At 34.9% G+C, this 27,650-nt stretch overlaps 2 protein-coding genes across 5 annotated transcripts; one reads left to right on the top strand and one right to left on the bottom strand.

Moving 5' to 3' along the window:
• Positions 1-1,210: 1,210 nt before the first annotated feature.
• LOC117339798 (catenin alpha-2-like) lies at positions 1,211-23,828 on the top strand. Of its 4 annotated transcripts, XR_004535323.1 has the most exons (23): positions 1,211-1,294; positions 2,454-2,587; positions 2,933-3,122; positions 4,220-4,386; positions 5,188-5,307; positions 6,095-6,184; positions 6,379-6,552; positions 7,104-7,307; positions 8,007-8,075; positions 10,305-10,385; positions 10,949-11,101; positions 11,937-12,029; positions 12,517-12,673; positions 12,828-13,028; positions 13,802-13,953; positions 14,984-15,053; positions 15,794-16,016; positions 16,651-16,756; positions 18,350-18,484; positions 19,098-19,190; positions 19,512-19,532; positions 19,838-22,366; positions 22,412-23,828. XR_004535323.1 is itself a non-coding variant. In XM_033901507.1 (22 exons), exons 2-22 carry the CDS (start codon positions 2,474-2,476, stop codon positions 20,006-20,008), a joined length of 2,784 nt encoding a protein of 927 aa, XP_033757398.1. In that variant the 5' UTR covers positions 1,211-1,294; positions 2,454-2,473; the 3' UTR covers positions 20,009-23,828. The 4 variants fall into 4 exon arrangements, 3 of the variants coding, with proteins under 3 accessions (XP_033757398.1, XP_033757400.1, XP_033757399.1); XM_033901507.1 differs by having other exon boundaries at positions 19,838-23,828; XM_033901508.1 differs by having other exon boundaries at positions 1,230-1,282; positions 19,838-23,828.
• Positions 23,829-24,556: 728 nt separating this feature from the next.
• On the bottom strand, positions 24,557-27,564 carry LOC117339799. Its single transcript, XM_033901510.1, has one exon. The coding sequence runs from the start codon at positions 27,117-27,119 to the stop codon at positions 26,442-26,444; it is 678 nt and encodes a 225-aa protein (XP_033757401.1). The 5' UTR covers positions 27,120-27,564; the 3' UTR covers positions 24,557-26,441.
• Between the last annotated feature and the right edge of the window lie 86 nt (positions 27,565-27,650).

Here is a 27,650-nt window from a genome sequence, read left to right as displayed (position 1 = left end):
TGAGTGAGTGAGTGAGTGAGTGAGTGAGTGAGTGAGTGAGTGAGTGAGTGAGTGAGTGAGTGAGTGAGTGAGTGAGTGAGTGAGCGAGCGAGCGAGCGAGGGAGGGAGGGAGGGAGGGAGGGAGGGAGTGAGTGAGTGAGGGAGTGAGGTTGAGTGGGTGGGTGAGCGAGCGAGCGAGCGTTTTTCCCCCCACAATTGTAATCGTTCCCAGGGGACATACCACATGTGCCAATAGCCTGTATTAGAGATATCTTGCATCACAGAAATTGTTTTAACCTATTGTTAGATAAAAATCATAGTTTGCTAATTGTGATGTCAAATATACTTATGTGATGTTATCAGTTTTATGATAAGCGCTTTTGCATAATAAGAGAGAGAGAGAGAGATAAAAGAAAAGCTGTAAATGTGTTATATATATACGATGACATACTGTTTTTTTTCTATGTATGATGCACCTCGAGTACAGAATAGACTACTTGTGAAAATAATGCCTGCAGCAAGTTTAATAATATTAAAAGTTTGGTTCGTACTTGGGAATTAATTACCAATATTTAATATTTAAACTATATTTTCAAAGCCTTAGCAAGTATTTTAGAAGTGATAAAATGCTACTTTTAAATTAATCTACGCGCATATACAAATACATATATAAAGATGATTTTTGAAAATAATTTTTTTGTGTGTTTTCTTGACGCACATAAGCTTTTCAAGCGTTCTTTGAATTTACAATATAGTTTTGTTCATATGCGACTTGAAATTTAAAACATATTAACTTTATTAAATAAAAACTTTGAACTCCAAAGAAAAAACGATAGATGCATTTCTTCTGTATATATATATATCATATTATGTCAGACATGGTGGTGTTACATTCATCAACGATATTTAATCTTCAATCGAATCACGAATCAAAACTTTATTTGCCCACAAGCAAATACGAGTAGTGCCCCCTGAAGCACCTGTGTCATTCACCGCATTCCAATGGCTGTTTTATTTATGTAGTCGCACGGTGCAATAAGACGTTACAGTTACAATAATATGAGTTAATGTTCAAAAAACACATTCATAAAAGTATGTGCATTAATAAATAGCTAAATAAACAATAAATGATCACATTATTTCTAAAAAGCTGTTTTAACAGTGTACATTATCTCAAAAGAAAGGAAAATAATTTCAAATTAACGAACAGTGTCGAGCGCTTTACTCGAAAAGCGGAAGTAGGGTTAGTCACTGTTTTGGTATTGAATAGACTACTTCCGTGGAACTTTTTACAGCAAGAACGGTAAATCATAAGGTATTATTATCATTTAAAGTCAATTTAGGAAAACAAGCAATTTTATGTACTAATGTTCTACGTAACTAGCATGTTTGCATCGATGTTTGATGTTTTATTGAGACGGTATCGCCCGATCCTTCACCCGGTGTTTGAAATGTGACAAACGCCAGACTGGATTATTTTGACCAATATTAGAGGGAGGGGTCTGTCTACCTGTCCATTGGCCCGTCCCCAGGGCTTCGCCATTGTAAACAATACTTTAATTGTAAAGCCAACAATATTTATAATATATTGATATTGGAAATCTGTCTCTTCAACGATCGTGTATTATCTTCAACAACCTGTTAATCAGTTAATCAAAAAATACACCTGATGCTAGATCTCTTCATCAATATACTCAGCGTTGCATGGAACTGGAACTGAAATTTAGTTTAAAAATGTATTATTTGGGTTGATACCGAATGGCTGGCTAGGAACTTAGAAAGACTTTTGGTAAAGCCAAACATCCTCTGATCAGTCTTAAAGAAGAAATGTGAGAGGATGTATCAGGGCATCAGAGTAGGCTTTTGACCCCCCCCCCCCCCCCCCCCCCAATGAGATCTGACTCTTGAGATTATAGGGTCAGGTTTTGACCTTCAGATTTCTGAAAACTAGTTATTTTACTTCTGAAATTGCTTAAAATCAAGTGTCAACTAGATGCCCGGTGTTAACGTTGTATATTATATCAACATTGGGCATATGATTTCCATGAACCCTCTCAACTCAAAGGCCTAGTATATATAATTAATTCCCTTTCATTTGTTTACAGGTATGCCATAAAGCTCTTATTCAAACTAATGATTGCAAATGGCATATTCACATTCAATTGTAGGAATGATTATAAGCTATAAAACTTTTGTAAACAACAATATATTGAAAGTGCCAGTTATTTGAAAAAAGAACATAACCTACATTTATACAAATGCTTCTGAATTGGGAGCTCAATGATGTACTAGAATTACAGTGTCTCTTGTCAAATGAGATTTCAGAGGGTTACAGTTCAAATCGGATAAGACAATAATTATCATACATAGACAGGTAATAAGTATGATGGTCTTGAGTTGTGAACTCTTAACAGATTTGTCTTGAGTTGTGAACTCATAACAGATTTAACAATATTGATTGATTTGATTGACAGGTTGGGATTTAGGTCGAGAGATGAGTACCTTAAGTCCCAATGGTGTGGGGACCCTACAGATCAAATGGGACCCCAAAAATTTGGAGATTCGGACCAAATCGGTGGAAAAAACACTGGAGCCCTTGGTCACCCAGGTAAAATCATTGCAGATAATTATATATGAGGGTATATTGTGATATTTTATTCTGTACATTAGTAAGAATATGAATAATGAATGTCAAAATTGTTTGCGTTATAATGATCAATTTTGAACAAATGAAAGAAGCATCAGTGAAAAGAAACCATTAATTGATAAATTTTGTAATAACAGGAATAGGATTCGGAAACAAGTTTAAAACTTAAGAACTGCATTGTGTGATTCTTCATCAGAAATGAATCTATATATGTTATGATGTTGTTTTTGCATGGAGATTCCTTTTAGATCTAACGTAAGACTTTAAGGAATTGTGAAAATAAATGTCTGGTTGCCATGGTTATAGGTGACTACACTGGTGAACCAAAAAAGCCCATCCAACAAGAAGAAGGGCCGATCAAAGAAGGCCCACATCCTCAGCGCCGCTGTACAGAGGGCCACAGAAAATTTTATTGCCAAGGGTCATGAAATTGCCAATGAAAATCCAGACATCAGAGCAGATCTTATAGCCGCCTTGGATGAGGTCAAGAAAACGGGTATGTATTAAATATGATACATAGTCGACAATTTAGGGGACAACCTATAAATTGCTTGATGCAAAAAAGCATGAATGAAATCCACTGTATATAGAAATATCTATTAAAATAACACTGTTAAATGGAAAAAATAATCCCCTTGTCCTAAACATGATTTCATATAAGCTAGAAAATTACATACCATATATGATAGAACTGCTTGTGGATGCAATTATTTATTCACTTCAAATTTAAAAGACAACAGGAGAATTTAAAAATCTTGAAGGTAACAATCAATATAAGTTTGTAACTTTTGCAATGAAATATATATAAACACCTTTATGGCTTTTCTTGACTTCAATCTATCAGATTGTAGTTGCTTGTTGTTGGACTTTTTAGATATTTTCTGGAAGTGAGGCTATATCATGACCGTAATTATTAATTATAGAAATATTTAAATTATTATGTTAATACAATGATACCCAATTGACAATAACAATCAAGGTTATTGTCTACAAGACTTTGAAGCCAATAAAAAAAAGTTGCACAGTGACTCTCACTTTGGTATATCTGCAGACAAGAAATTGTTTAAACATCTGAAATAAAATTCTTAGGTGGTTGGATGGCACAGGGTTAACACAATGCATTTCACCAAGGCAGCAGGGGTTCAATTCCACAATTAGATATGAAAAGGGGTCACCTGCTAGACCACGATGGTTTTCTCAGGGTACTCCTGTTTTCCTCACACAGTAATTATATATATGAACCCTTGCATACTACCATCTGGGCCCAGTTGTTCAAGAGGTGATTAGGCTAATCACATTTTAACAACATCTTTCGAATCCTGATATAATGATTTCTGGTCAAACTAGCCTGACAAAAAATTCTGTAATTATTAATTCTCTTCCAGCTGGCATAATTTAAAATGATATACTCACGGGTTTTGCAACAAATGAGAAATACAATTTCCACTAATCAAGTGATTAAGCTAATCACCTTTTGAACAACTGGGCCCTGGACCAACAAGAGAGAATAATATAAGTTGATTTAAAAGTTGTTTTGCAATTATTGTGAAATATATAAAGTTTACAAATAGATCCCTACTTTTCTAATTACAGGAGAGGAGATGAGGGATGCATCGCAGGACTTCGCGGCTGATCCCTGTTCCTCCATGAAGCGTGGCGCCATGGTAAGAGCGGCTCGAGCTCTCCTGTCTGCGGTCACCAGACTCCTCATCCTGGCGGACATGGTGGACGTTCACCTGTTAATGAAGTCCCTCAGACTGGTAAGTGTTTAACACTGAACTTGGTCAATCATTATGGAGTCGTTATTGATGATAATACACGAGTCCTGGTGTGATGTGTTGTACCCGACCTCTCTCTAGCTCCGGGCAGCAGGTAAAGGGTTAACCTATTGTCAACATTTGGTAGTGTCCCTTAACTTGGTCTAATTGGAATTTTTATTCCCTCTCCATGAATTGGGGGGGGGGGGTTGCCATATAGTGTTATCCATGTTCATCAGGTCCTGTCGGTTTGCACTGTCCTGTCCTGTCTCGTCGCGTCATGTCCCATCCCATCCTGATGCAATGTAACTAGCTAATCTCAGGAACTGCTGATGTGATCCTCACCAAACTGTGTTTCAGGATGTCAAGTGGAAGTGGGGGCATTGGTGTCTTACAGACATTTTTTAGTTTTAAGTGTGAAATACGACAAATCAATTTAGGTTGTGACACATTTACGATAGCAAAAAATAATTGATTGCAGGAAAAAAACATTGTTTAACTTAATGAAGTGGAGCTATCATCATCATGATGAGTTGCAGAGTTGGTTATTAAAAACAATATATTCATGGAAAATGCATTTTAATGTACATTATAATCATAATATAGAACAATACTTAAGTCACAGAAGTACCAATTGTGAAATAACACAAACGATCTATTTTACTTTATACTCAACCTCAACAATTTTATGATTGTATTTTATACAGAGAAAATCAGGATAAACATATTAAGATTTGCTGTGAATTTCTGACATCACAGATGATAAACTTTCATTAGCTCAGTATACACGATTTATTTGACTAGGTGGAAGGTGACCTTGACCGTGTGAGGAATGCTGCCAGCCAGCAGGAGCTGATGGATGGTTTCAAAGACCTGGGAGAAAGTTTGGCCGACCTTGCCGCCAAGGCCCAGCAACGACAAAATGTAAATACAGTGCATCTGTCTATACTGTGGACCTGTACTAAGTAGACAGGTTTTCAATTGAAAATTTATACCTATATTTTATATCAAGTAGTTTTAGCTTTTAACGGTCAATAGAAAAGACAGGTTGTAATAATTGGGTTATAAAGAAATGAATATCTGTATCTATATATATCCACTTGTCTTGTTGATGAAATAGTTCTGGTAAAAATGTGAATAATTTGGTAGATTGTTACTGTATATGTCAAACACCAGCTTTCCATTGTTTCTTTAAAAGAAAGGGATGATACTGCTCTGATGCCAATTTTTTTTGCCTTTTCATTGAGAAACTACCAAAGTGGCGTATTTTGTCTGACCCTGACTGTGGTCCCTAGAATTGGTACTACCAGCTACCCCCTAAACTGTGATTTTATGGAGCTACCCTCTAAACTGTGATTTTAACGAGCTACCCTCTAAACTGTGATTTTATGGAATCGGATATTTGAGTCCTAATTAAATCATGCTTTTTTGTGTGATTTCTCTAAATTTCAAGGACCACCTATTAAATTTTGGAAATGGTGTTCTAGACTTGCCTGAAAAAATCCTATGAAATTTATGGCATGTACAAGTGTATCCTCTTGACATTCAGATTGATAAGGGTGATTGTAAGGGATGGCTAGCCTGTTGTCAGTATGGTGGCACTATCAAATGTCAGTTGAGTAGCAAGCATCATTGAATCATCTCTGGGAATGTATTAGAATTGGCGAAATTATGATAATACTACTTGAACATGACCTTTAACTGGTTGTAGGATTTGAAGGACCCACGGAGGCGCGATGAAATTGCAGCAGCTCGGGCTGTCCTCAAGAAAAACAGCATGATGCTCCTCACAGCATCCAAGGTAAGCATTTTGTAGGAGATTCCACCATGAATAAACTGTCAAACATAATCGTGGGAAATTTACACTAACATGTACTAAATATTTACTACAGGATATAAAAATTCATCAAAATACGAATGATAAAACTGTAAAGATTTGAACTTTGCGACACTTTACAATTTATTATAACATTTAAGTTGTATGTTTTGTTACAGGCTTATATACGTCACCCAGAGCTTGCTCCGGCCCGCGAGAACCGAGACTTTTCTTACCGCCAACTCCTGGATGCTGTCAACACGATCTCTGGAGTAGCACAAGCTTCCGGAGCCTCTGATGCTCATCCTTATGATGGAGCAGGAGAGCTGGCTGCTGCACTTGATGAACTCATGGTAGGAAGGGTTGTGAAAATTGAATTCATTGACCTTTAACCTTTAATATAACACAGTGGGGTATTGTAACTAGATTTTATTATTGTGTAACAATGCAAACATCTGTTTTATCTTATAAATTCTGGTCTTGAAAATTTTGACCTTGTCAGAACTTATTTCTATTGTGAAATATAATTACGTCTTGATAATAGTCTGGATAATTAAAAGCTTTCAATATACATTCAAGTTTTAGAGTTTGAAGTATTTAATGTTTTGACCTTTCAGATTTCTGATTTTACTACAAAAAATTCAAAAATATCAAAGCGAAGTCCGGTCTAAATTTCAATGCTTCTGGAAGTACACTTTGTTTGATACATTATTATTAATGGTGAAACTATGGTAGAAACGTGGTGGACAGATATTAATAGCATCAGACTTGGTTCAGCACCACCCAATGTTGCCAGAAAGACATGGCACTCAGATGCCTTCATGTTATTTCTGATCATTCAAATCATTGTATCTTTTTACACTGCATATCATTTTCAATCGTTTGCTCACATTTAAAATTTCAGCAAAAGATCATCATGGATCCGTTATCTTATAACGAGGTACGCACACGACAGTCCCTGGAGGAGAGGTTGGAGAGTATCATTAGTGGTGCTGCCCTGATGGCCGATTCTTCCTGTACCCGTGACGACCGACGAGAGAAGATTGTACGAGAATGTAACAATGTTCGACAGGCCCTCCAAGACCTTTTGTCTGAATACATGAGTAATGTAAGTGTCAAGAATATGTTGAATACTCAAATTTATTCAGTTAAGGCTCTGATATGTATTTTTACAAAATTATTTTCATAAAAGTTTCAGCATTCATATATGGAGGAGAATTTGTTTATAAATTGAAAAGTTTTCATCAATAATAAGAAATTTTAGGATGTTTATATGTTTGTTGAATTTTTTTTAGTCTTAGTATCTATATGGTTTTGCAATTCCTGTAAATGTGTTGTTTTTTTTACACTTCCAGAGTGAAAGTATTAAGTTTATTTTTCATTTGTGTGTATTGTTGTAAATATCTGTTTATCAAACAGTCTAAAGTAACAGAATAGATTTTAGAGTTGTTTTGTCGGTGAAAAACACATTTAGTCTGAGCTTTTCTCTGTCCATTAAGTAAACTCACAGATTTTTTTTGCAGAGGTTGTTCTATAAGAAGCACTCAACTAATATTCAAACTCAATTAACAATTACATTTCATTTTAAAATCACTTTGATAAAGAAGTTGCACAAAAATTAACAAATAATTATCAATGAAGTCTTACTTAATAATAGAAAAATAACTAAATAACAAGTAATTTATTGATGTTGGTAAATGAATATTCATCAGCTGACAATTAATTCCAAGTGCTTACTGACTTACGCTATCCAGAGCTGGATCTAACTGACTTATACTGCCGTTTGATACTTTCTTATCCACTACAGTGTCACGTTCCGGCTTCGTTGTTTGGAAAGTTGAATCCCTCCGTGGTTCAACGAGTCATTGGCTACCCAGTAAAATTTCAATCTTTCTTGGCATGGAATGCAAAGTTCTTGCCGAGTTTGTCAAACAGCGATGTGTGCTCCCTTTCTTGCATATGCAAATTTCGGGTCGCTCATGATCATGCATATTCATGTTCGTGTATTCCATTCATGCATATTCACTATATGTGACATACATATTTATGTGTGATAAATTCATTAACTTGTTAGTACCAGATATATTAATTAATATTATATAAATTAATTAAACTAACCCAATCAAACACTTAACATCACATCTTCAGGCAGCTGTAGTGATTTATCAATTTGTTTTCTCAACCCTTTTGTTTCAAAATTGTTGTTGTTGTTGTTGTTTTTATTTGTTTTTAATTTGCTACCATTATGCATCTTTCTCTGCAATCAAGTTTTAAAATGGGAAAATTAATTTGTCAGAATTGTCCTAAATTTATCTGTAGCTGTAGTTTGATAGCTATGAAACCATTCAAGAAATCCTATATCAAAGTATTGCCCATTATCTATTGTATTTTATTACATAATGCATATGATTTTCCTTAACTATACACATAAGCTATGTTTTTAACTATTGCACAGCTAAAATGACTATTGCACGGTCATGTGCGAACTATTGATTACCTGTGACGTTTTGGAATTTCGTCCTACCCTTTCAAACGTTTAAGTCACTCGGATGTTAACACTGCCGACGACAGTCATGGTGACTTCTAGGCCTACAGGAAAGTCGAGATGACAGTAATTCTAACTGTGTTTTAGTGGTTTTGTTATAAAACAAGTATATCATGGGAGTCTGCAATAGTCCAGAATATTTAACCCTTGACCAGTACCTTGTGTCAAATATTCTGGACTATTGCACAGACACCTATGATATACAAATGTATTTGTAAAATATATTAAAGTCTGACAGCATTTGTCTTTGATAAGCAATACCTAACCAGGTCAAACCTTCATCTGTGGAAACTGTTAATAACTGGTCAATTTGACTTATTACTAATGAATGATGGCGGAACTGTATCATTAAAGATTTAATGTTCAAATTTCTAACATAACCTATCAACCTGATGCTAGAGGGTAGAAGGCCAATGTAAATATATGATAGATATATCATTCCTTCTCAGTGTAATTTGATTTTTTATGACTTTTGATGAGGCTTTAATGCTGTTATCTGATCTTTGATACAAAGATGACAGCTGTGAGTTACCAGTTTTTGTTATACTGCCATTATTTTGTACATATTGTAATTTTGTTGCTGTGATTTCTAGTTTTAGTTCAAGGTCATTGAGGCATGTCACATTGTTACTGCATGATCTGTGGAAATCCCTGTTTAACAGTGTTGTGACATGAACTATGTGCTCTCAAAGGGAGACAACGGGGAAATTCAAAATTTATTTTAGCGATGTTCAAATAAATTAGACATTGTGATTTCACTGTTATATAGACATTAACAAACAAAAAAAATCTTTTGTCATTTAAAAATATTTTTGGTAATTTCAATATTGTTTTTTCTAAAATGATAACAAAATTAAATTATGTCCAAATTGTTGAAGTCTGGATACATCAGTCGGACTTCATGTATATATTATAATGTATGTGATATTACTGTGTATATACATAATATATATCTTGTAGTGAGTTAAACATAGACTTCACTTATTAGATTTAGATCACAAGCCTAAGCTATCACTATCAGAGATGTAGATATATGCATGATAGAAATCTGTCTTGTTCAGGTAGAAATATCTCACAGTACTCACCAAAATTTTATTTATTTATATTTTTCAAAAATGAAAAAAGAGTTGCTTAAGTCAAAGTAAGGTAATTGTTTGATAAAAATATATATATATGTAATATGTTTGAAATGTAGTATACTTTAGATAAAAAACCCCATCATTAGTGAGTACTATTCTATACTGAAATATATGTATAAAGTATGATAAGAGGTGTATAGAAAGTTCTTTTAAATGTAGCAGTATATGGACAGACATCAATGTTTAATCTGTTTTAAAATAACAATTAAGTTTAACACAGTATGATTAAAATGTTTTATTTATTAATTTTAAATTAGTGAGGTTTTTTCCAAGTTGATTCCCGGTGTTTCTTCATTGTAAACTTCTATTTCAGATCCGATGTTTTACACTTTACAATTAAATCCCTGATGTACATTTTGTAGTTTTGATGTTTGGTTGCAATATATGTTTGTGACTTTGTATGGTTGTTTATGCATTTCAGTCTGGACGCAGTGAGCCCAGCGAGGGACTCGAACAGGCCATAGAAAACATGCAAAAGAAAACACAGGATTTACGTAGACAGGTATGATGTGATGACTATAAAGACAATATTAAACCCAGAATGATGAATAAAGTATGCATGTATGTACTAGTCCATGAACATTTCCGTCAAATGAATTTATGTTTTCCCATGATTAATCTTACCTCTGATCTCTGACATATTTATTCTATGTCGTATATGCTGTGTATCAATTTTCATGTTTGATGCAATGTATATTACCTGACTGAAGACTTAAAATAATGTAAAGGTGTATGCTACCTGTGACATAGAGGCTTAAGGGTGTATGCTACCTGTGACATGGAGACTTAAGGGTGTATGCTACCTGTGACATGGAGACTTAAGGGTGTATGCTACCTGTGACATGGAGACTTAAGGGTGTATGCTACCTGTGACATGAAGACTTAAGGGTGTATGCTACCTGTGACATGGAGACTTAAGAGTGTATGCTACCTGTGACATAGAGACTTAAGGGTGTATGCTACCTGTGTCAAAAAGGAAATGTTTAACCCTAAATGATGTGAAAGGATCCCATTTTGTCCTATATAGTTCTGTAATGGCCACTTATATCACCTGTAATGTTACAGTTAAGGAAAGCTGTGGTGGATCACGTTTCTGACTCTTTCCTGGAGACCAATGTACCTCTGTTGGTCCTGATCGAGGCAGCAAAGGCTGGCGACGAGAAAGGTGTGGAGGAGTACGCTAAGGTGTTTGAGGAACACGCCAACAAACTTGTTGAGGTATTAGTCTTACGATTTTGATTTTCAAATTATAATTCCTTGTCATCTGTTTAACTCTTCTGTATGTAGCTGTTATAAAGTCCCCTACTGGTGAAACCCGGAGATGGGGAGGCTGTAGGTTTCCTCTCTGTCCGTCTTGTATGTATGTACATAATTACAAAGTTTGTCAGCACGCTGGCGCCAATATTTCTTGAGGGATTTTGATCAGACTTCAGACAATGATAAAGGACCATAATATCTTGGACAAGTTCAAGTTGAAGGGATTTTGGATCAAAGTCAAGGTCAATTACTGTTTAAGTGCGGGCTGGTAGTGGCCATGTATATGTAGTATTATTTTAGCAATACCCAGATTGCTGATTTGTATTTAGTTTATGTTTGAGGTAAAACATTAAAGATTTACTTTTATAATTATTCATCTTTAATACCATAATAACTTTTTTCGCAATAAGTCCCTACATGTCTGGTAATAAATCAACAGATGTCTATCACAGATCAGTAAAATAATATCATTGTCCTGCAACAAGCCCAGCAAGATTCAAAGTTTATTGCAGGATACATTATTGACTGCATCATTATTAATGATTTTATTTAATGTAGTGAAGTTTATTGTATCAATCCTAGAATCAAATGTCTAACATACTAATTAGGCATCTCTTTACATTGAGATATTGAATACATCAGTACATGTATTTTAGTTTAACATTGGTATATTTTCTGTAATCTATCATTGGAAATATTCTTATGTTTATTATCTGGTTGTACCTGATATTATTTAAGTTTTGTTGAATATGTGTCAATATGCACATAATAAACTCCTGTTGGCCATGATTTCCAGGTTGCCAGACTAGCCTGCTCCATGTCCAGTAATGAGGAGGGAGTGAAACTTGTCCGCATGTCTGCCGCCCAAATAGAGAGTCTCTGTCCACAGGTAAAGATAAGACTAGTGTGCTAGAAAGGAATTCATACTTAGGAATTCGGTCCAGGGAAGAATTTGTAAACTGTTTATTGCATAGATAGAGGTTACCCAACGAGAAGTTGTTGGATATGGAGTTAATTTCATTCGAGTAAGTTATATTTTTAAAGTAACTGAAGACACAAGCTTTAGCAAGTGTCTTTTGTAACTTTAAAAAAATAACCTATGAGTGTGAAATAAATTCCATTTCCAAAAATCATGAGTCATGTGACGTGTTTCTACCACAATAATATCAACTTGAATCAAAGGGAAAGTTGGCCTAGTCTAATTTCGCGTATGCAAATAAGGTGTACAGGTGACGGCTGGAACGTGTTATTTACCTTTGATCATGTCTTTTGTACGATTCCTGAGTATATTGTGATTGTGAGACTTGCTTTAAGGAATACTGGAGAAATTGTTATACGCATGTAATTCAAATTTTATATATTTGTACCTTTCAAAGGTCATTAATGCTGCCCGCATTTTGGCCAGTCGACCAAGGTCAAAGGTTGCACAGGAGAACATGGATGTTTTCAAGGACACATGGGAAGGTCAAGTGAGGATACTGACTGATGCTGTGGATGACATCACAACCATCGACGATTTCCTGGCAGTATCAGGTATGAGAGAATATCGGCGGTCATTTATGTACTTGTAGATATTCATTTTTGAACGCAGCTTATATTTTATATAATTATATTGTTTATTGGATTTTTTAAAACTTTTATATATTAAATAAACTATTTCCAAACCAGAATTGTCTTTCCTTTGCAGAAAGCCACATCCTTGAAGATGTCAACAAATGTGTGCTGGCACTACAAGAGGGAGATGCTGACACACTTGACCGAACAGCTGGTGCGATCCGCGGGCGGTCATCACGAGTATGTAATGTTGTGTCGGCCGAGATGGACAATTATGAGAATGGACCATACACCGATAGAGTCATGGAGGCTGTTGCCATGCTCCGTGATCAAGGTCAGTCTAATGCTTGAACATAAAAACTCCAGCGAAGAATTAGTCTTTAAAATTAAAAAAAAAATTCAATACAAATGAAGTTGATTTACAATAGATAGCACAATATGAATATATATTGGAATTGAATCCTAATTGTTGAAAATATTTGCCTTTTATGTATCTAACCAGTGTCCATTCCTATTATCACAGAGCTAACTTACATCAATTTTACTGAAATGATGCCTAAATTGTGTGATTTTGCCCATAGTGATATTTGACTTGTGTCTATTATCTAACGTGATGCCTAACTTGTGTCACTAAAACCCAAAGTGATGCCAAACTTGTGTCACTATTACCCAAAATGATGCCTAACTTGTGTCACAATTTACCCAAAGTGATGACTAACTTATATCACTAACCCATAGGGATACTTTACTGGTATCACTACACCCATAGATAAACAAAACTTGTAACAATTACTTTAATTGATGCCTAACTTATGTCACTATTACCAATATATTTACCATTGTATGGCACTGCCACTATATAACCCTACCAATTCAGTTGCGAGTTCACCAGCCTATGAACTGCCAACAGGAAGTGATCTCTGCTACTGGTAAGCGCGGGAAATTTGAATTTGAAAATTTCAAAACAAAAATCGCATGACAAATAAGTTAGGCATTTATTTAAGCATTGAACGGCTTTCAGATGGCATTCATATTGACTATGAATGCCATCTGAAAGCCGTTCAATGCTTAAATAAATGCCTAACTTGTGTCACCGTTTACTACTAGTGATGCCCAACTTTGCGGAGAAAGTGGAGATGGCTGTGGATGCCCTAAGCAGCAATCCTCCACATGACCCTGATGAGAGCGAGTTTTACGACGCCTCCCAGCTGGTATATGACGGAGTACGAGACATTCGCCAGGCAGTCCTGATGAACAGAGTAAGTATTTTAGGTCGAATTTTCATTTAATTAGCTGTTTTGGTTGCTTGTTTAATTTATTATACAACTGCTCATTTCTTTGTTAGTTTTATGACCCTGGCTGTTAATAGGACGTTAATCGAAACAAACCAAAAAAATAGTTTTTCTCTCCCTTGAGTTCTATAGGCAAGCTGGAGACATCCATGTGATCTTATATGCTATTGTAGTATTGACTAGATACATATTTAATATTGTCACCTATTGACCTTTCTGACCCCTGCATTTCCATCAGTATTCCTTAACTTGTTCCTCAACTCAAAATGCTCCACAGGAAAGAAAGCATTACAGTTTAAGAACATTTCTTTAACTATGATTTTTTCTTCAGATTATTGTTTAGGAATTTCTGTATGTTTATATAAGGAATGTTGATGAAACTGGGGCCAGGTTTAATAAGATTGAAAACTATATGGGGGAAAGTATGATAGAATCAGGTTATCATTTAACAGGATAGGTCTACTTCAAATTTGAAATAAACCTTTCCTGTGAAGTTACGTAATTGAGTGGTTATTGTTGGTGAAGAGGATATTGTCAGATGCATGAGCTTTAAACAGTGTATAATCGTTGTTCTTGCTATTTCTGTCAGAATATATAAGATATATATATACACTCCTTAATTAGTGATTTTGAGATCTATTAATATCTGATAATAGAAAACAAGAATATTTATATGTGCTTTAAATGTAGAATCCAGACAAAAAGGACATTTTTTTTTAATTTGTTCATTTTGTGTATAAATGCCAAAGGATGAAGGAAAGCTTTAACAATTTTTGTCAGGGCGTTTTAGCAATATTTTTGGATGGGGGTCTTTTTGTCTCATTTTGAGGAGTAAATTAGCTTAAATATGAAATAATTTCAGTTTGGAATAGGGCCATAAACAGCCCCCAAAAGCCCCCAGAAAAGCCCTGTTCGTATGTATGTATTGTATGTTGAGTCCAGAGAAAAAGGACAAAAAATTATAACTGTTTTTACAATTTCCGTTTATCTTATGTAGAATCCAGAGGACATTGAGACAGATACAGAGGTGGACTTTGATGAGAACAGGGACGAGTCCATCAGTAAATGTGAGTTTTCCCCCACCTTTGGTAGTTCAGCTGTGTGGTAATGTGTAGCCATCCATATCTTTAGTCCCCTACCAGTGACACTGGGGGGACTATAGATTTCCTCTCTGTCCGTCTTGTACGTATGTCTGTAACTCCAAAGATTGTCAGCACTCTAATGGCTTCATTCCTTGGGGGATTTTGATCAAACTTCACTCAATGTGAAAGGATTGTAATATCACACAAAAGTTAGGGTTTTTGGGTCAAGGTCACTGTTTCTATTTTTAGCTGGGGCCGGTCGGGGACATGCATTGCTTTAATAATATAACCAGTATGCTTGCATGTGAATATTTTCATTTGTCAGTGAGAAAATATATGCAGCATAATAAAATTGTCTCAATCTTTATAATTATCAATTTTATCACTATTTTACCATCGGGTAGTGTTTAAAAGGGCCAAATTGAAAATCCTCGTATTATTTGAGACTTCCATCTTGTGTGTTATAGGAACCAGCCATGAGAATGGTATATTTTAGGAAATATAATAGTATTGATCTCATAGTGATGTGGTGTCTGTTACAGCTAGTGTTGACAGTGTTAGCTCGTTATGAATTGTGTCAGGAATACCAATCACAATAGGACAATTATAGTGATAGGTGATAAAGATTTGTAAATCAAAGAACCTGAAAGATCAGAAAAATTATAACCTACTGATCATGATTGCCTTATATAAACTCTGATTAGAGAATTCTTTTTGTGTTACAGCGAGTTATAAGACAGAACAGGATGACCAGAACAATGAACGCTGGATGATGCGTCACTTACCCGAGGATGCCAAGGAGAAAATCCAACAGCATGTCCAGGAGTTCCAGGTCGAACGGCGCAAACTCGACTACGAAGTGGCCAAGTGGGACGACAGTGGCAATGATATCATCGTCATGGCGAAGGAGATGTGTATGATTATGATGGAGATGACAGATTTCACAAGGTACTGTTTAGATTGTAGTAATCCTGTGAGATTTAAATCAATATCAAGCAGATATTTATACCATGAATTATAAATAAAGATAATTACTTCAGACCATTTTTAAAGCATTGACTGTTGGGGAAAATTTGAAAATCTACAAACCGACACCCACTATCTAGGACAACTGAAATAATAGCCCTCATAATTAAACAGCTATATAGTAGTAGTATAGGTGGGCACTATTCTCATGGTAATTCAACAGGCTGCTGAGTTAAGCAGAAGTTGCTGAGTTGACAAGTTACAGTAGAAGTTGTCAAATTAAAGTGGACGTTACAGCACAAATAAGCAAGTTATAGCAGAAGTTGAGTTACAGTAGAAGTTGCTGATTTACAGTAGAAGTTGCTGATTTACAGTTACTGTAGAAGTTGCTGATTTACAGTAGAAGTTGCTGAGTTAACAAATCATAGTCAAAGTTAGAAGGTGCCTACTTACAGCATAGGTTGCCAAATTACAGTTAGAAGTAGGGCAACTGAAATCTAATGGAAAACATTATTAAAAAAGATTCTTCAGACTTATCTTAAATCTTTATTTCTGTACTCTTCTCCATGTTTAATTGAGGAGAAAATAACTCCTATATCGACTTTGTGTGTTACAGGGGTCGTGGACCACTGAAGAGTACCATGCATGTCATCAACGCTGCTAAGAAAATCTCCGAAGCTGGAACAGGTCTGGACAAGTTGGCCCGTTCTATTGCTGATCAGGTATGTATGGGTACTTCAGGTGACAGGACAGTAATTTAGGACAACTTCATCAGGTCGACTTAATCATAAAGTTTGTATATTAATGTATGTACAGGTACTTCAGGTTACAGGACAGTAATTTAGGACGACTTCATCAGGCCAGCTTAATCATAAAGTTTGTGTAAAGTTATATATCAAATACCAACAATCATTAACCATCTTGTCACTTATCATCTTGATCTTCAGCTTTGTGGGGAAAAAAAGACTGGACTAGAAGCCTGTAGTCCTGGGTTCAAATCCTGCCACAGGCAGTTTTATAACTGCTCCAGTGGCATTTAGATAAAATGTTGAATCACATGATTTTATGCTTTGCCAACTGTACAATAATATTGGTGTCAATCGGTCTGACTTTTAGCTGTATGGTGATGTAAGTATTTGTGATTATATCACAGAGTATTTATACCAAACACTAGTCCAATGTCAAACAAAAAAATATATAGACTCGGGTGTGAAATTGATCTATAAATCTGTTCACTGAAAATAAGTAAAATAATTATCGCAGATTTGTTGATATGTACAGTTACAAATTCCTCTTGTTCAAATGCTATAAAAAACTTCATTATCCTGATTTACACTGTATACATGGCCAAAATGCAACAAAATTTCTGCCTTTGGCACCATGCTTTCTTGTCAATTTGATGCTTGACAAACTGCATCATATATAAGAGACTTTGAGGCTTTGATTAAGTCATCTTATAGACCTTGATTTCAAGTTTTTTTTGTTAAGTTTACTTAATTTTAGAGAGTAACTGGTAACATATTTCAAAATAATGTCACTAGAACATTATGGATGACAATATACCTTTAGCATCTTTAAAGACGCTGTGATATTTCTATATTGTTAATTTACATTGTATTTGTGTAACCGGAAAAAGAATTTGATGATTTTATTTGCAGCTTTCTTTTTAACAGCTGATTCTATAATTCTGTAAAATATTATACAGAACAGACAGTTATTAACATGAAGAAATGATATATGTATATTGGTAATACATTGTTATATATATAAATGCTTTGCTTTTTATTTGAACAACTTTTATTTAAGCAAAACTAAAGGATTCTTGCTTTAGCTTCATCGCTGAGATATAGTACTTATTCTCGGCGGAAATAGATGACATTATTATCAAGACAAAAAATATAATCTCGAAATTAAAAGACAAAATTAACATGCTTTCAAATGAAGATGTGCAAAGCAATCAAGTCTTATTTTATAAATCCATGTTAAAAAGAGCTCTTAGCAGACTTGTGATATAATATTTCCTTCATTATTTATTTTTGCATCTGATCCGATGCATTCAAAGTATATTGACTTAAATACAAAAGTTTATATTAATGAAAATCTGAATAAATATGAGAGGTATTATAATAATGGTACTGTACTGAAGATATGAAATCCATTCTGGTCATATTTTAGCCTGTAGCAGGAAAAGTTTTCTTGAATATGTAACTCAGCAACAATTTATGACTAATGTGAGTTGATATCCTCGATCCTCCTTAGGATGATTTTAAACTTGTTTTACTCTCTTGATACATTTATTCTGTGTTTGTGTTCAGTGCCCAGACTCGGCATCCAAGAAGGACCTGTTGGCGTACCTCCAGAGAATCGCCTTGTACTGCCACCAGCTCAACATCACCAGCAAGGTCAAGGCTGATGTTCAGAGTGTCAGCGGTGAGCTCATCGTGTCTGGGGTAAGTCAGTGGTCAAGGTCATATCTGGGGTTAGTCAGAAGTCTAGGACATGTTTTGGTTGAGTCGGAGGTCAAGGATGTGTCTGGGGTTAGAGGTCAAGGATATGTCTTGGGTTAGTCAGAGGTCAAGGACGTGTCTTGGGCTAGACAGATGTTAAGGACATGACTTGTGCTAGTCAGAGGTCAAATGCATGCTTGGGGTGAGTCAGAAGTCAAGGTCGTGTCTGGGGTTTAGACGTCAAGGTCATGTTGGGGTGAGTCAGAGGTCAAGAATGTATCTGGGGTTAGTCAGATGTATAAGAATTTAAGAAAAGTGAAGAAGAGTCAACTAAGGTCACTAAAGGAAAGAAGAAGCAAATTCTTCTTTCAGCCATTAAAATGATTTTTAAATGTTGCAAATTATGTATTTCACTTTTGATAAAAATCATACTTGATAGCTGATTATTATGACATAGTCATGATGTCTAAATGTGGTTAATTATATCTCAGTGGGGATATTTTGATGATTTTGTGTCATTTTACATTTTGAGCTATACAATGTATACTATATTCCCATATCGTGTGTTTTAAATTAATGAGTGAAGTGTAATGGGTTGATGTTTTTTTTTCATCAGTTGGACAGTGCTACGTCCCTGATCCAGGCGGCTAAGAACTTAATGAATGCTGTAGTCCTCACTGTAAAGGCTTGCTATGTGGCCTCTACCAAGGTAAGAATTATCAACTCTGATCAGATAAGAAAATTAAATAAATTTCCCAAAGGGAAAACTCATGGACAGATGTTTCTGATCATCATTGGCCTGTTATACAACCTGACAATATGACGTTCCTTAGAAGAAAATAGATAGCAATCCAGCTTAGAACCTGATAAAATTCAGTTTTTGAAGTTTAGCAAAATAATGTGGGGTCAATATGCTAACATACCCAGAATCATTCCAGTGAGTTTGTGAGAAACTGTTCGTAATTAAATGTTTTTATCATTGTGATATGTATGGTTGATTAACTGATCATCGTTTTACTTATACTTTCAGTACAAGGTGGCAGGGTCAAAGGTGAGTAGTCCACAGTACTCCATTTTTCTATGAACAGTTGATATATTTTTTTTTTCCATTTCACGGAAATCAATCTCTACTGAAAAGTCTGATGGTTTAGATAATATGTACTCATTTTTTTTACTGCAAATTCAAAGTTTCCAGCAAATAATCAGCAATTCTGATAAAAAAACAATTAAAAATTCTTCATTTATTTCCAATGCCTTGATGTCTTTAAAGTTTTACATCACTACATACAGGTGCATATAGTAGTGATTATTCAATTTTCTTGTTCTGCAAGTCTACAATGATAATATATTTTGCAGGGCTCTGTGGTCATGTGGAAGATGAAAGCCCCAGAGAAGAAGCCGCTAGTCATGAAAGAAAACCCACGTGACATTCGTGGAAAGATACGCAAAAGTGCACCTAAGAAGAAGATTGAACCGGTGAAGGAACTTAGTGAGTTTTCAGAACTAAATATCGACAGTATGTGCTGAAATCTGGACTAAAACTTTGACTAAAGACACAAAAGTCAACACCCCGCAAAACACGAATCTCTGATTGAAGGATGTGAAATTTCTGAAGGATGTTGGGTTTTCAGAAGTGAGCTTTACTGAAGTTATGTAAAGTATTATTCGCCATCTTCAAGGAAGCGAATGTTGTGGTTGATGTGTTTTGGCAGTCTTGTGAGGAGTTGCAGATTGATCATAGTTTGTTAGGACAGATTTGTCTATCGGCATAAATTGCTGCCAGAATGATGATGATGCCTATTAATGAACTAAAAGGTTGTGGAGGGCATTTCGCATATTAACATGTGACTTTGGTGCCAACAAGGAATCGTGGTTGTGTGTTATAAGTAAATCAAGAGTATACAAATTATGCATGAAAGTATTAACGACTCATTAACATTCATTATTGTTAAATTAAGATTTTTTTTCTTGATGATGTCATATCGCCCGCCGTCTCCGTGTTGTCTTCCTTTCATCAACATTGTTATTGTCGACACGTTAGCTTTGTATTGTTTCATCATTTCTGTCTCTTTTTACGTCAAACAACCAAAACTGCGCAAAAGAAGATTGAAGGATACTAAGTGCTTGTATATTATTACAGGGTCCAATATCGGTGAGATTTGAGTTGTGATTATACTTATCGATGACACAGAGAATTTACCCATAATGGATGACTGATGACGACAGCCATGTCAAAGTTAATAATATAATGACAATTTTGTGTGATGTTCATCCTAATATATTTTTATGTAGACATAAAACAATATGTATAATATTAATTTTCAAGATTGTGAACAGAAACTGTACTTAAAAAGGCATTTTATAACTAAATGAAATATATTTAATCAATTCATGTAGCATGAACGCTTCCATGAATTTGAATTTCTTAATGAGGTAGGATTAATGAGAAATATTAACCCTATTTTGTCCAGTAATACAACTGTGATATCAAATTCATGGAAATTTTGTTTTGAATTGATTTAAATTAAAATTTGAATTAAATTTTTTTTTGAATTTACATTGTTATACCCAGTATGGGGATCACATATCATGGATATCATATCAGTAGGATTTGTCGTTCATGTACTTTTACCAAAGACATCCTTAGCTCATTAATTGTAAACAATTAAATTATTGACAGCCTTTGTAGTTCATTTCAACAACTATATCAATTTTTCAAGAGACCTGTGCATAACAGATTATTTCATATTGCAATTTTCCACACAAAATCTATTTTATTTTCATCGCAAACAGTTGTGCATAAAAATGTTGTGGTGTTTATTTGTTTACTTAATGTATCATTAGTTCCATATCCTTGAGTTTTTTACAAGAGATTTTTCTTTATTATTGATAATATTTTTACTGTACAAGATTTATTATCAGATTTAGTAAATATATTTAACAAATGGTTGATGAGTAAGAAGTGCTAATGTTAGTCACGCAGTCATTATAACCAGACCCAGAACAATTGTACCGTGATACAGACATATTTTATAAATTTACCCAGGATTCTAGAGAATAAACATCAGAAACAGTTTATAGTCAATAAGAAATCCTTAATCTTGATAAATATGATCAATATATTTTGCCAGAATTTTCTCATTAAATAATGAAAAAAAGGGTGTCTGATAAATAGCTCATGCCCCTGGCCACCAATGTGGATATATATATATGCCTTTCAGTAAAAACTTGAACAAATGCTGTTTTATTGCCTGAGAATAGACCAACTCCTGCTTTGAGTGAGGGTTTCTGTAATGACCCAGTGTTTTTTATGCAATAAAAATTAAGATCTCTTATGGTGATATATTCTGCCATATAGTACATTTAGCTACTTTACAAAAGAAATCCTCACAAGCCTTAGGAAGAACGTTGCATAGATACATAATTGCTAAGCAAATACATTTGAAACACCTGATTTCAGATTTTAAGTTTGTATTTTGTATGCTTGAGGAAAACTTGTCTTCAGGTAAACTTGCCAGTGAAACATATTGTATAGATCTATTATTTTTAGGAAAAGGGAATATTATTTAGTGATGTGTATGTTATTTTGTACATGTGTAGAATCTCTGTAGTAACCCAGGACCTAGTCATGTTAGTCTAATAGTGTTATATATATATATATACATGTTACAGATCCCGACAGATTATTTGATGGAGAAGTCCTCTAATGGCACCAAAACTTATTTCTTTAATTACCTTGAAAACTTGGACAAATTTGATGTTTTTACCCAACTAATATTTTATGAGTTATTGCCCTTTGTGTATTTGGCTGTGCAGTGTGACTGCAGTCACTTCAATATCTTTAGAGCAATCATTGGGCAATTACATATGATAGTTTATAACAAGGTTAATTGCCAGACCCTGAGGGTTTGGACAAGAGTTTATAACAAGGTTAATTGCCAGACCCTGAGGGTTTGGACAAGTTTATTATCTGTTATTTTTGGACTAACATTTTAAGAGTTATATGACCCTTTATGTATTTGGCTGTACAGTGTGACTGTCACTTCAATATCTTTACCATAAGGGGAATTACATTAAGAGTTTATAACAATGTGAATTAGCTTGAAATAGTTTTTGTACATCGTAGAATTATTATACAAAGATCCTCAAATGACTTTCATACTGATATACAAGTTCAGAGGATATTGCAGATATCTTAGATATTTCAAAATCAGAATAAAAAATAATGCTCTACGTATTGAGTTTTAGAATTGAATGATAAATTGAGAATACAGAAATATTATTTTTTATGATAAACAGTTGTGAATTTAACATTTTATTTGTTAAATTGTTAGATGTTTTACACTTGGTTGTGACAAAATTGTTTTGATTGTTGTTTTAATTTTCTTGTGTAATAATATTTCATGAATTTTGTTTCTTGTCAAGTTTGTCATCTTTCTTTACCAAGTTAAGAGGAAATTGATACTATTTTTATGTTCAATGGATTCTCTCGTTTTAAATCTATATGAATTTATGCTACCTTGCAAAGTTACTATCACACCTTCTTTAATGAAGAGTTTGGCTACCTTACTATCGCACCTCCTTTTATGAAGAGTTCCACTCTCAGAGAGGTATATCTTCTAGGAATATTAATTTGAAATTTGATTTTGAATTATTTTTAGATATTGAAATATAATTGAATCAAAATTTGTTGAGGATGTTGCAATTCATGAATCAAAATGTTTAAATTTAGTAGAGAGTAATTTTCAGATCGATGATAAGAATTGTTAAATATGTGAAGAATGCTTGTTGGTTCACGATAGGACATTTAAGATAAATAGTGAATTTTATCAATAAAAACTTGAAATAATTGTCAGACAAGGGTGAAAGATCAACAAGAAAAGAACATACCTACCAACAGTCCCACCATCAATGTAAACCATCATCTACTATCTACTATCATGAAGCAATATACATGTAGTTACTGTTAGGTGTTTTGCTGATGTTCAACTTATTGAGAAAATAATTAATGATTACATCAGATTTTGTGAAGGTTTCTTTGTAATTCACTGTTTTGTATTGAATTAGTGATTACTAGTTTCATTCTGCCAAACTTTTTATGACGTGTTGGGTTAAAAATCACATCAGGATGTAAGTTGACCAAGCCTCACACTATAGTATCTTTATTTAGCTACTTTACAACTTGTTTGTAAGCATTGTCAGCTTTGGTTTGAGGACCAGCCATCTAGTGGTAGATACATATATATATATGTCTTTAATTTCCTGTTTTGTCAGTTATTTTTAACAATAACGTTTTACATAGACAGATACATCATGAACATTTTTAATAAAATTGTATTTCATTTAATATTTTATTTATTTATTTTTAGTAGTGCTGGCCATGGAGGGTTTTGATCTTGATGTCACAGGGCCCTGATAACTGGCTATCTGTACAGACTTAGCTTTGGCTCTGTCTGATGTGTAGGACCTATTGTTAGATCGATGGTATATGTTTTGTTGAGGTCCAGTAAAATACCATTATCGATGGCGATGTTGACCAGTGTAGCTTCACATATATACTTTCAAAAAATATACATGTAATTGATTATCATGCCCCTGTGTTCAAGAAAAGATGAAATGATCAATTCTCATGTCCCTGTGAAAATATTTCTTATAACTAGGACCTGTTTAAAGAAGAGATGAATAGATTCTTTGGTTCCTGTGGTTAAAAATATCATGATGGACTCTTGACTTTCATCGCCCAGTACTTATGTTAGTTCTAGTATAAATATAATTAATTCACATGTCCCTGTGCTAAAATTGAGGTCAATTACATTATGTAGAAGGAATAATTCTGAAGTCCCTGAGCTAAAGACATGAATTGATTGATTTCCAAGTCCCTGTGCTAGACAGAGGGAGTAATCCTCATGTCCCTGTAAATAAAACGGCTCAGGCCCTTGTGCCTATGAGGGAATGATAGGGATAGATGAGGGGCAGTTTGTGATTGGTTGAAGATACAGGACTGACCTTTGACATTACATTCGTCTGAGATTTTCCCAACAATTTGTCAAAAAGAGAAAATATAAGATACATCAGTTTTGTTCAAACATTGATTTATTCAAATTTTGAATTCAAATAAATATATATTCATAAAGCAAATAAATTATACATTATATGTAGATAAAGACGGGACAATTCTGCGACAGTTCTGAAACTGACAACCCTAAGTAAGAGAACACCTGGGTTGGGCGGCGTCTTGTATACTAATCACAGGCACTCGTCACAATTTATTTCTGTTGGTGTCTGTTATTTTGTATGTGTACTACATTGTATACAGCCACTCACAGAGGAAAAATAAAATGTGTCCATTACCTGTGCCCGTGATACTTGGGCCAAGCAAAGGCCAGGTATACATATATATTAGTCAATCAAGCATATATGTTTAGACTTTCATGCATCGCTTCCTTAACACCGAATTTTCTGAAAGTATATAGGTTTCAAAAACTTAATATGAATCTCATCAAAACTTATTATGGAGTCTGGTTTAATTCCGCTACAGCGATCTACACACGAAAATGATAGAAGGTCCAGTCCAACGCTTACACCAAGCCACGAACTCGTAATATACGTGTATATATATGACCACGTATAAAGTCGGCATAACATCGCTGTTTGTGCAACAAGATTCTGTGTGTACTTGTCAAGAAAATTCGTAGGGTAGAACCCATGTATATGAAATCTTATCATTCCACAGATTTGGTAGACAATTACACACAACAGCAACTGTTGCCGACCAGAACCCCCAAAACATTAACTGTTCGCTGTAGTTCATGGTTATGATATAGACACAAGTTTCTGTAAAAAAAACAACCAGTTCCTTGTAATCATTATTTTCGGTGGCTGACTTATGTTCGAATGATAATTAATAAGTGTAAAATAACCGAAAGAACTAGAATAAAGAAATATTTGATTAAGGACGATAATGAAGTTTGCTAATTAGCCGGTAACTTTTATGAAATGGTATAATAAGCCACCGCTAGATAAACGTCAAGTTTAAAGTAGTAATTACAATATTCATTCAATATACAAAGAAAAAAGAAAGTTTTAAATACTCTAAACAATACACATGCATATATACACGTTATATACAAACATTGGTAAAACAATAATCTTGACAGCACTCGCTCGATGTCTAAATTGTCCGTAATCTTTAATTATGCACAGGACCTCTCCTCATAAAACAAGAAATATTTTGACGGAGAAATGTGGGCTGTAAATATTGCTAGCCTGCGGTGGTAGATCTAGATCAACAACGAAGTCGCTCAGGTCAGATAACATACAAAACACCCCACGCATACAACATACCTATATGCACGTAATACATAGCTCAAAAGCTATTCAACAAAGGAATTTGAATCTTCGGATGCAACCCGAGTTTCAATTTGCAAAAAGTGTTTGCCATATTACGGAAAGATTCAAAAGCCTAATGATTGGGGCAGATGAATCTCGCATTGACTCGGACATTAAACAAGAAACGAAAAAGGCTAGACCAATATAAACGTGTGTGTCTGGGTTGAAACCCAATATCATAAGACTATAGCAGTGTCCAAAAACTGCCATGACTACCCCGAGAGGTTTACAACAGACATATGTAAATGATAACGTGTTCTGATAAAGAGATATCACAGATATGAAGGTCTGGGTATGTTAATCTACCTGTGCTATCTAAACAGGCGTCAGAACTCCTGTTGATGAAAATGTCCGTGTTTCGTATCCCATGGCAACGCTCGACAGTGCCAGCATCGTCTGCGCAATCCGTAATCGGTCTCGACGTCAAGCATGCAGGTGCATCGTAACACTTTTATTAACACCGGCGGTCGTCCAAAATGGCTAGGATGTGTGATTGTATAGTATCAGCACAAACTGTCTTATCCAAAAATGTTGTATAAGTTCAAAAAAAAAAAAAACCAACGACAGTCCTTCAAATGGTATATTCTAATAAAATGTCATATTTGTGACTTCGTCCAGATTTGACGTTTAGCCTGACCTTGGTACCTTGTGGATAGCCGTTACTGAAATCAACAATACCTTCGTAAATACCACGTTCGTCTACCTTATCCAGTTCGTTCCAATCCTCACCGACCTTGATTTGCACGTTCACAGCGCGTGGTACGAAGATCCGGAATTTGACGGGGTCGCGTTGGCCTTTCATGATCATCATGGGTTCGTACAGGAAGCATCCCTCTTGCTTCCAGAGTGGATATTGTTTAGGGAACGACTCCACGTAATTATCAATCTGTTGAACGTTCAGTAAGTAGTTATAAACATTGATCATGTTTGGACCAGCCTCATTGTTTGGCAGCGCATATATCTGGAACTTAAAAAATCCAGTTCTTGGGACGGCGATTATGAAATGGAATTCTCCGCCTTGGTTTTGAGTAAACACAAATTGATTGCATTCTCCTTTTGGGTTGACTCCAAGTAGTTTGGTCATGAATCGCGTCTTCTCACAAGTTCCAATGATAATTTCGATCCTATTGGAATCGGAATGTATGACCGGTTCCGGATGAGACATAGTGGTCAGTCCATATGGGAAGAATTTAGCCTGAGGACCAAGATAGCCCTCGGTCAGTCTAGGAAGTTCCACAGCGCCTGCCATTTTTCGCTGGTTAGATGATGTTACTTGTAAACAGGCTCTTCTTCTGTATACACAAGTTCTCTCGTATTTCCTTTTACACTTATGATCCCAAACGTTTAAATATAAATACGCATATCAGGACGAGTTTTACACGTGCAACAGTCGTGCGGATATATTTTGATAGATTTTACACGTGTTGGTATCTCCTATATATCGTGTCCAGATCTAGATATGTTATATCTTAGAGTCTATACCAGATATATATCGCAGTATATAATCCCACGTGACGCGTTAATATAACGATTCCTTTACAAGTTCTTTGAATATTTTCCACATATAATCACTAAGCTCCCTCTTTGTTTATTCGCTTTGTAATAGCGAGGATATGCAGAAGAAGAAAAAGGCGAGTGTTTTGACAGCGTGCCAGGGAAAAGTGAGTACACCCATGCATGTATTGATGATGAAAGCACACAAGGCGCTACTGTTCGGCTTGTTCCGCCCTGGTGCACCGTTTATGGAGGAGAGAGGGCGTTTACTTACAAGGTATCCTGT

The sequence above is a fragment of the Pecten maximus genome, chromosome 12, assembly GCF_902652985.1.
Source record: "Pecten maximus chromosome 12, xPecMax1.1, whole genome shotgun sequence".
Classification (NCBI taxonomy): domain Eukaryota; kingdom Metazoa; phylum Mollusca; class Bivalvia; order Pectinida; family Pectinidae; genus Pecten; species Pecten maximus.
The sequence above is the reverse complement of the archived record's forward strand: the minus strand, read 5'-3'. Positions and strand labels throughout refer to the sequence as shown.

Coding starts and splice junctions, on each gene's coding strand:
- LOC117339798 (XM_033901507.1), top strand. CDS start 2,474: ATGAGTACCTTAAGTCCCAATGGTGTGGGGACCCTACAGATCAAATGG. Junction 6,185..6,378: donor TGCTCCTCACAGCATCCAAG/GTAAGCATTTTG, acceptor GTTTTGTTACAG/GCTTATATACGTCACCCAGA. Junction 19,191..19,511: donor GCTATGTGGCCTCTACCAAG/GTAAGAATTATC, acceptor TTATACTTTCAG/TACAAGGTGGCAGGGTCAAA.
- LOC117339799 (XM_033901510.1), bottom strand. CDS start 27,119: ATGGCAGGCGCTGTGGAACTTCCTAGACTGACCGAGGGCTATCTTGGT.